The sequence below is a fragment of the Arachis ipaensis genome, chromosome B8 (assembly GCF_059453495.1).
Source record: "Arachis ipaensis isolate K30076 ecotype BB chromosome B8, ASM5945349v1, whole genome shotgun sequence".
NCBI lineage: Eukaryota > Viridiplantae > Streptophyta > Magnoliopsida > Fabales > Fabaceae > Arachis > Arachis ipaensis.
The window spans coordinates 9,223,860-9,233,178 of record NC_142443.1 but is presented as its reverse complement, the minus strand read 5'-3'; the positions used below and the strand labels follow the sequence as shown (position 1 = coordinate 9,233,178).

Here is a 9,319-nt window from a genome sequence, read left to right as displayed (position 1 = left end):
CCTAAGGACATCGGATTCAAAGTTGGTAAAAGAAAGGCTAACCCCTAATTTCGTAAAAAAAACACTCATACACATATATGAAATGACGCTTCGAGTTACTAAGTCGGAAAAAACACACCCTCTCCTCAGGAACGACAACTAAGATCTCATATTTATGCTCATTTTCTTGATTTTTACACAGCCTATGGTGTCTACGAATGGTCTCGGCATATTCTCTATCAATAACAGGGATAGGAGTAAGAACAGATATATCTACTCAGGCAGGTCGGATGGAACTTTAGAGGACATGTTATGAATAACTGACCGAGACATACAAGCTATACCTACAATACAACAAACAAAGAGAAATAGTCACAACAAGTCAGAAAGTCGGGTAACAAACACAAGAAGTCAGGTCGTCATCAACAACACCAACAAATGATTATAGTTCTTACAAATTCTCATAAACACAATAACTACCATCACATTATCAGATACAGAAATGGCACCATCTTCAACAAATTAAGTGACACTATTTGGGGGCAACATAACATAAAAACCCCACACTCAGGTTCATCGATAACAGTAACAAATAAATGTTCAAATTCAAGAAAGAAAAAGAAGCAAAATTTTTCAAAGAATTTCTCAAATAGACAAAGAAGCATCGCCAAAGGCCATATCAACGGCATCGCCCTGAACATAAAAACAGAGACAGAAGTTCAAAAGATGAGAACGCTAACCCTGAAGAATTGTGAAGCGGAAAAAGGGCCACCTCCTTACGAGGAACTCGAACGGCGACACTTCAACATTAACAAAGTTAGATACTATCCTAAAATAAATTTAGACTTCACGTTTAAACTCAAATCCATCTATTTCGTGTAACACTCAGACCAGATTTCTTGCCTATGTTCACTTGAATACAATGTTATTGATCTGTGATGATTGTTATTAATTTACGCATTTATTTAGCTTTTAGAAGAAGTCTTATAAATTTTAGGAGGTCATAGCTTGGTTTAATGCTCACTTAATTAACTTGTAGCCCTTTGCTATTTTAAAAGCCAATTAAGTGTTGATCAATAAGGTTATCTAAACTATCTATATATTAGATATATCAATAATAATTGTCTCGTAATATAATAAAATGAGTAAAGTATCATTTATGTCCCCAACGTTTGGGGTAAATCTCAAACCTATCCCTAACGTTTTAAACGTCCTATTTGTGTACCAAACGTTTGTAATTGTAGTCAATGTAGTCCTACCGTCAAAATTGTTAACATTCCGCTAACTACGTTACCTACGTGGACGCTGAGGTTGTAAGCCCAAATGGTTTAGAGAGACACGTCTGCGTCTTCGCGCCTATTATTCCATTCAGTGAATGGGAAAACGAAACGTTGAAGAAACAGAGCACCTCAACACTTCTTTGTTCAGTCCGGTTCTCCTCACCACATACGTCTGACATTTCTTCGAGGGTGATCGCAGGGAGGGGCTACAAGGTAGTTGGCGGGTTGTGGTTCCTTGTGTTACATGAAAGATCGCACCTTTGGTCTGGTGACAGAGAGGTTTTCTTCGACAAGGTATGTACGAGGAAGAAATTCTGTTTGTTGGGTTTGTATTTAGTAGTTGGATGAAGAACAAATGTCATATAGCAGGTTGTTTACAGTTTAGGGTTTATTTGAATTTATGTATTCCCAGAGAACTGTTCGCTTCGTACATTAGTTAGGGCATGAATTGAATTGTTTTTTGTGACTCAAGCTGTGCTTAAGAATTTACTAGTTTCACTTTGCTGATTTGATGTAATAGGGTGTGCAGTTTTTAGGATGAGTTATTTTAGTGTCAAAGTTTACCACCATGGAAGCTTTGGTCTTGAAGGTGGGCTTTTGAAGTATTTGGGTGGGGAGACAACTGTGATAGACTACTGTAATGAAGATGAGTGGAGCCTGATTGAGGTTTATGACATAGTGAGCAAACAAGGGTATTTGAAAAAAGATATTGCAGCAATGTGGTACAAATCACTGGGAGGGAGTACAGAAGAAGGCTTAAGGATGCTGCGAACAGACAAAGATGCGATGGATATGGCTAATATTGGGGTTAGGGAGGATATGGTGGAGCTGTATGTAGTGCATAAACCTAGTGATATCCATGAAGAGGTTCAGGATGTACACATGTTAGGGAGTACTGAAACTACCATACAAGAGCAGGCTTGTGGATCTAATGGGCCAGGCCCAATTGTGGCATTTGAGGCTCATTCAGCAAGAGAAGTTGAGAGAAATTCTGGCCCAAATGTGGAGGAAGAAAATGTGGGTGAGAAAGATGGAAAAGATGAATCAGATGAGGAAGAAGAGGGTAGTGATGGCAGCGAGGATGAGGACTATACTCCCAAGGGTGGTGTAGATGACAGCAGTGATTCATGGAGTTCTGATTTCAGAAATGGTTATTGCTCAGAAGATAGTGCTGCTGAGGTTGTGTTTGGTGACAGTGATGATGATAAGGAAGGGGCTGAGGGGTTAGTTAATGTGGACATCAGGGTAGGGGATACATTCGAGCCTGGCACAACTGAAACCCAAACTGATGCAGCAAAAGAGAGTAGGAGTGGATATGACAGAGGTAAGGAGAAGATACCTGCAGGTTTAGGGGATGAGGAAGAGGGATATGAATTAGAAGATTTTCTTGTTGTGCCTATTGTTGGTGATGATGAGGATGCCAACAATGTTGCGAAGAGGTATCCCTTGCACAAGCAGCTAAAGGACATGAGTGAGTATAAGTGGGAGATTGGAACTCTTTATGTATCAAGAGAGGAGTTTAAGGATTGTACTACTGCCTATGCTGTACATACTGGGAGGGGTTTGAGGTTTGATAAGGTTGACCTTCGGAGAGTAAAAGTCACTTGCGTAGAGGGTTGTAACTGGTTTGCATACTGTGGGAAGATGAAGAATGAGCAAACATGGCAACTCACCAGCTGCCACAACAAGCATAGCTATTCTAGGGAGTTGAAAATTGGGATTATGCATGCAAAATGGTTGAGCAAGGTCTTTCTAAACAAAATTGCTGAGAATCCAAAGATAAAGCTCTCCACACTAATGAAGAAAGCATATAGCAAGTGGAATGTAGAGCTGACTAAGTCTAAAGCTGCCCGGGTTAAGCAGTTTGCTCTTGATGAGTTACAAGGAACGTACATTGAGCAGTATTGGAGGCTCTATGACTACTGTCACGAATTGCTCAGGTCTAACCCGGGCTCTACAGTGAAGTTGCAAGTGGAGAGACCACCAGAGTTTGCTTCTGAGAGACCAAAACCTGGTGTGAATTTAAGGCCAAAGTTCCAAAGACTCTATGTGTGCCTTGATGCATGCAAGAAGAGCTTCATGGTTTGCCGTCCAATAATTTGCCTCGACGGGTGCTTCATCAAGACACCATATGGAGGTCAGCTTCTCACTGCTATTGGCTGGGACCCGAACGACCAGATGTTGCCAATAGCCTATGCAGTGGTTGAAGCAGAGACGAAGGACACATGGACCTGGTTCCTTACCAATCTGTGTGATGACTTCGGGTATGACAAGATAAGGGGCTGCACCTTCATGTCTGACCAACAGAAGGTACTTATTCCTAAACTTAGTTTTAAGGAGCTACTTCATTGAACCTAGTATTAGTTTTAGTAGTGTATGCTGGTGTTTGAATTGTAGGGAGAAGTTCTTGTAGTGTTTGCTGGTGTTTGTACTATATGATATATGGTCTGAGTTGTAATGAGTTACTGAGTTTGTGCATTACCTGATTTAATTATACCTAACAGATATCATGCTGCTCTAATTACTGTATTAACTATTTCTTGTGGGTTTAGGGATTGGTTTCAACCTTTGATGAGCTGATTCCCGGAGTGGATCGTAGATTCTGTGTTAGACATCTTTACAGCAATTTCAGGAAGAGATTCCCAGGGCTGCAACTAAAACTGATGATGTGGAATGCTGCAAAGGCTACTTATTTACAAGAGTGGGAGAGGAGAATGGCTGAAATACAGAGTATTGATAATGGAGCCTACAACCACCTGATGGAGATACCAACCAAATATTGGTGCCGCCACAAGTTTGGGACCTGGTCTAACTGTGACACCTTGGTAAACAATATGTGTGAGGTCTTTAACTCTGTAATTGTGGATGCCAGAGAGAAGCCAATAGTCAGCATGCTTGAAGACATCAGAGTATACATAATGAGGCGTTGGGCTGATAATAGGGATCGTATAATTGAATACCCAAGAGAAGTATTGCCCCATATCAGGATTAAGGTTGAGAAACAAGCTGATGCAAGTGGTAAGTGGGTGAGCACGTATGCTGGTCGTGATAAATATGGGGTAACAAGTATCCATGGAGGCAAAGAGAAGTTCGTTGTTGATTTGAAGAATCATGAGTGTTCTTGCAAGAAGTTTCAACTCTCCGGGATCCCCTGTGCTCATGCAATGACCTGCATCAGGAAGATGTGCTTCAACGTTGACAACTTTGTTGCAAACTGTTACAAGAAATCAACCTATACTGACTACTACCAACATGTGGTATATCCCTTGAATGGACCCAACATGTGGGAGAAGACACCGTTTGATGACGTTTTGCCACCAGTTTACAGGAAACCCATTGGAAGGCCTAAACTAAAACGTAATAAAGCTGCAGATGAGAACCAAACTTGGGGAGGAGTGTCTCGCGAAGGGCAGAATCAGAAGTGCTCCTATTGTTTTGCTAGAGGTCACAACAAACGGACCTGTCCAAAGAAGCGCAAAGTAGCTGCAACTGCATCGGTAAGCACTGTTAATTTATTTTGCTCATGTTAGTTAGGGCTTCATTTTTTTTAATTGTATTTAAAGATTATGATATGAGTAGCTGTTGAATAATTCTGCTTAGTTGATTTTGTGGCTGTTTACTAGGCAAATAAAGTAGCTGGATCCACAAGAAGAGCTTCCAGATTCAAGTCTAGCACCAGCACTAGCACTATCTCAAGCACTATCTCCAGCCAGGGCTCTAAGCCATCCCAAGCTACTGCAAAGAAGACCACGGTCACCAGGCCAAAGAGAAAATCTGCTGCTACTGATGTGAGTTCACAACACTCTCAAGCTACTTCAAAAAAGCCTAAGCTGACTCCATCCACCACAAATCTGAGGGTGCTGCCAAGCCCATCGAAGAACATCAGCCAATCCCAACTGAAGTTCATGGCTAGGACACCTCCCAAAGCATGAAAAATGATGTGACGAATATGATGTCTGATGGTTTGTATTTTAAGCCTACTTGTTTTATGAGTACAGGATTTTTGTTTAGTATCCTTATAGTGTCTGGAAACTAGTTTTAAGACAATAGTATGTTATTGCAGACCCTTAGTATGGAGCAAACTGTGTTGCTCTTGTTTTGTTATTATGGAGCAAACTGTGTTGCTCTTGTTTTGTTATTTTGCTTCCAACATTTTCTGCTTGTATCCAATGACAGCTTTATGGTTAATCATTAAGTAATATGTTACAGAATCCTATGTTTCCTGTTGACTTGCTTCATTTAAATAGAATGCAAAAACCCAAAACTTGATTTCATTCAACTCTTTCATTGAAACAACATTGCATCTGCACAAACCAGCCTTTCTTCAACCAAAACACAAAGTTACATCAATGCATTACAATATCATTGAGTTCAACAAAATAGCAACTAGTTCAACATGACTATTATCTCTAACCCAACATACAGATCTCAATTTAGCTATGTAACAACTTTCTCCTATAACTCATCAAAACCAGCAACATTATTCTAGTGAAAGTCTGCCAAATTTGGTTGCTGTTATTTTTTCAAACACCATTATCAGTGCAAGTGTCCATCCAACTAAAGCAACTCCCACTGCAACCATGAATCTGAAATCAACCATATCCAGTTTGCCCTTCAAATTTCTGACCTTCAATCTTAGTCTAGAAACTTGTGACGGATCTTCCTCTGATTCTGCCCATACGAAGTAGCCACATTCTTCTCCAACCTATACAATACATGATACAGCAGAGTCACACCCATTGATGATCAAAACGCATAACTCAACAACAAATAAGGACATGGCTAAAGCTCACCCCGAAGTTAACGCAACCCCAAAACCTCCGCCCAGGATTTTCTGCCGTCGACAACGTTGCGAGCACAGGCCGTTCCCCACAGTAACAGGTTGTCCTCCTTCGACGTGCTAGGTTTCTACTTCGTGTGGCTTGCTTGCTGCCTTGGGTCGCTTCAGATTGGCATGCTTCATGCTCCATCTTCTCTCACGCACGGGGAATCGGTCTTCAGCGACAGCGCAGCAGCAACTGGAGCCAAAGAATTGGGTATTAGGGTTTCCGAGAGGACCCCCTGCTTAACATTTATTTTTTATTTTATTTTATTTTTTAAATTGAATAACGGTAACAACACATGCCCTGCCACCGTGTCACATAACGTCCACGTAGGCTACGCCGTTAACGAAATGTTTGCAATTTGACGGTAGGATTACATTGACTACAATTACAAACGTTTGGTACACAAATAGGACGTTTAAAACGTTAGGAATAGGTTTGAGACTTACCCCAAACGTTGGGGATATAAATAATACTTTACTCTATCAAAATTTTTGTAACTAATAGATCTAAAATTTAATTTTTATTAAATTTAAAAAAAATAAACATAAGATAAATGAATACAAAATATTAACATGTTAGAGTTTAATTATTGTTAAATTTTATAAAATAATTAAATTTTTATCTTATGAAATTCAACAATAAATATTTATATAAAAAAATTTACTTAAAATCCAAAAAGAGGTTCACATGAAAAATTATGTATGTTTTTTTTGTTAACTTAAATTTTTAGGAGAAAATAATTTTTTGATTTTGAATTTTCACCTGAAATTCCATTTGAAAGCCAACAAATCTCAAAATTGCAATTTGCGACGATATTGACAAAGACAAAGGCGTCAATGAAGGTAGAACGAAGTTTCAACTGTGCACAATATAACCAATCAGTAATATAAAAGGTCTCAAACTATTTCATGGAAAAACAAAGCCATATAGTTTCGTGGTATTAGAAATAAAATAATGTATAATATTAGATTAATTAGTTATATCATGTTTCATTACTGCCCCATTATTTAACCATTATATAAGGTTAGGTTCAAACTTCGTATGACTATATATATTCTTCTTCCTTTGTATGTCATTATTTCTTTTATTTTTTTAAATCTTTTTGTTGATAATTAGCACAATTATTCAACAATCAACAGCAGCAAGAGGAATTATATTCATGTGAGAATACATCATATAGTTCAAAGTTCAAATTAAATTATATGTAGTCTTTGCTCCTTATATTATGCAGTCTTTGATTAAAAGAAAATCTTCCCTAGCTAGCAAGCTTACAAATCCTGAGAGAATAATGTTATGCATGTATCATAAGGACGAAAATTAATTGCATCACATTCCCACGAGAAAATAAACACAACTATCCTAATTATTGTCTCTATCTATGACAGATTAGTTAATTATCCCGAGAAATTCTTGGATCATCAGATATTCTTTAATGTTTCCATGCTTTAAATGTGTCTTTTTCAGATAATTTTTTATGTTCTTATTTCAACTGGTGTTGCAAATGTGTTTCTAGATTTGTTATTATTCCGACCATAAAATATTGTCATATATTATTATTGATGATGATGGTACAACTATAAACATACAGGAATATGAACACACCCACATGACTATATACATATACATACATGGCATAGTTACAGATATCATATCCCAGATTCTGATTAACGTACCCTCATTCCAGGTATAAGCTATTCTGGCCCCAGAATTCTATATCCCAAATAGGGTTAAGAAAGTATTCTTCACTACTGGGTGGGACATAGGAAAAGTCAGTCAGATATGGTTCTGTCCAGAAATCTTCACTCACTGGCTCATCATATGCATCAAAGAAACCAAGCTCTCCGTAATCATTATTATTATTCTCTAGAATAATTAAATTATTATCCTCATGGTTTATAGCGGCGGTTTCAGTATCTGTTGTTATGCAAGAGAAACCGCTAGAGGATGGTTGTGGAGACAATGAACTATTATTATGACGATCATCACAACTACCACCAATGTTATTATTGCTGTTCTCTGATGATGAGTCACTATTGAAATCTTGTTCCATTATTGTTGTTGGGGAGTCATGATTATTATTATTATTATTCTTTACCTTGGAAGAAGCTTTAGCTTTTCCGGTTCTACTACCTTTGCCTGTGCCTGATGACGACGAGGAGGAGGAGGACGACGACTTGTCTTGAATACGCTTCTTCAGAACAGTGTGCCAGTGATTCTTTATCTCGTTATCAGTTCTTCCTGGTAAATTCGCCGCAATTAGGGACCATCTGCATCCACCACCACATCAACAAATATCAGTTACTTTCATGTCTTAGTTTGTGTCGCGTGCATGATATAAATATCTATACGCACGTGACAGTATTCATGAGATACAGACACTGCAACATTATTGATTGGAAGTAGTGTATATAGAGAACCAATGGAGGTGAGAGCATTGACTTGGGTAATTGATGAAGATAATGATACCTATTGCCAAGGTTTTGGTGAAGTGTGATGATAGTATCCTCTTCTTCTTGAGTGTAGTTGCCTCTTTTGATGTTGGGTCTGAGGTAGTTCATCCACCTAAGTCTGCAACTCTTGCCACACCTTTCAAGACCTGCAAACTTTGGGAGAAGACGCCAATTCCAGCAACCATACCTAGTAACATAAGCGACCAACTTCTTGTCTTCCTCAGCTGTCCACGTGCCCTTCCTCATTCCACTCTTGTCACACAAAGGGGTTCTCACCATACCTACACTACTATTATTATTCTTGTTGTTATTGCTTTCTTAATTGAATATAGCAGCAGGTATTTTAATGTGAATAAGACAGAAACAATAGAGAGAGAGAGTAGGTTCTCACATTCTCCTTTTTGCTTCAATTGTGACCATAATAGCTAGAATCCTAATTTCCCACATATATATATGACAGTGCGTTCACAACCAAAACGTGAAGCACGTCGAGGATAAAATGGTCATTATACTGTTCTATGCTCCCCTTAACCACTGCATACGTCTATTGGTCGTCTACATGTTTCTTTCCATTATTAACTGGGACAACCAGAGCCACCCATTTTGCTTACTCATTTTATGGATCAACAAAACCATATATACATATATCATATATGGTATAACCCATATAAATACATATATGCATATAGATTCTTTTATAAAAACAGATAATATTTTCTGATTATTGTGAAAAAAGAGTTTTAGAGAATATAGTAACAGTATATCATGTACTACATAACATTAT

The 9,319-nt window shown here is 38.3% G+C and overlaps 3 protein-coding genes across 3 annotated transcripts; 2 read left to right on the top strand and 1 right to left on the bottom strand.

Moving 5' to 3' along the window:
• The first annotated feature begins 1,796 nt into the window (after window positions 1-1,796).
• On the top strand, window positions 1,797-3,611 carry LOC148547141 (uncharacterized). Its single transcript, XM_088496903.1, has one exon. The coding sequence runs from the start codon at window positions 1,797-1,799 to the stop codon at window positions 3,609-3,611; it is 1,815 nt and encodes a 604-aa protein (XP_088353029.1).
• Window positions 3,612-4,150: 539 nt separating this feature from the next.
• LOC148547140 (uncharacterized) lies at window positions 4,151-5,191 on the top strand. The gene is made up of 2 exons (XM_088495317.1): window positions 4,151-4,756; window positions 4,883-5,191. The coding sequence occupies exons 1-2, from the start codon at window positions 4,151-4,153 to the stop codon at window positions 5,189-5,191; spliced, it is 915 nt and encodes a 304-aa protein (XP_088351443.1).
• Window positions 5,192-7,493: 2,302 nt separating this feature from the next.
• Window positions 7,494-8,941, bottom strand: LOC107610443 (uncharacterized). The gene is made up of 2 exons (XM_021108791.2): window positions 8,552-8,941; window positions 7,494-8,352 (listed from the first exon to the last, which is right to left on the bottom strand). The coding sequence occupies exons 1-2, from the start codon at window positions 8,812-8,814 to the stop codon at window positions 7,761-7,763; spliced, it is 855 nt and encodes a 284-aa protein (XP_020964450.1). The 5' UTR covers window positions 8,815-8,941; the 3' UTR covers window positions 7,494-7,760.
• Window positions 8,942-9,319: the final 378 nt, after the last annotated feature.

Bases quoted from the DNA above. Each gene is read 5' to 3' on its own strand.
- LOC148547141 (XM_088496903.1), top strand. From the start codon at position 1,797: ATGAGTTATTTTAGTGTCAAAGTTTACCACCATGGAAGCTTTGGTCTT.
- LOC148547140 (XM_088495317.1), top strand. From the start codon at position 4,151: ATGCTTGAAGACATCAGAGTATACATAATGAGGCGTTGGGCTGATAAT. The intron at 4,757-4,882 runs GTAAGCACTGTT...GCTGTTTACTAG, and splicing joins AAGTAGCTGCAACTGCATCG to GCAAATAAAGTAGCTGGATC.
- LOC107610443 (XM_021108791.2), bottom strand. From the start codon at position 8,814: ATGGTGAGAACCCCTTTGTGTGACAAGAGTGGAATGAGGAAGGGCACG. The intron at 8,353-8,551 runs GTATCATTATCT...TGGTGGATGCAG, and splicing joins CACCAAAACCTTGGCAATAG to ATGGTCCCTAATTGCGGCGA.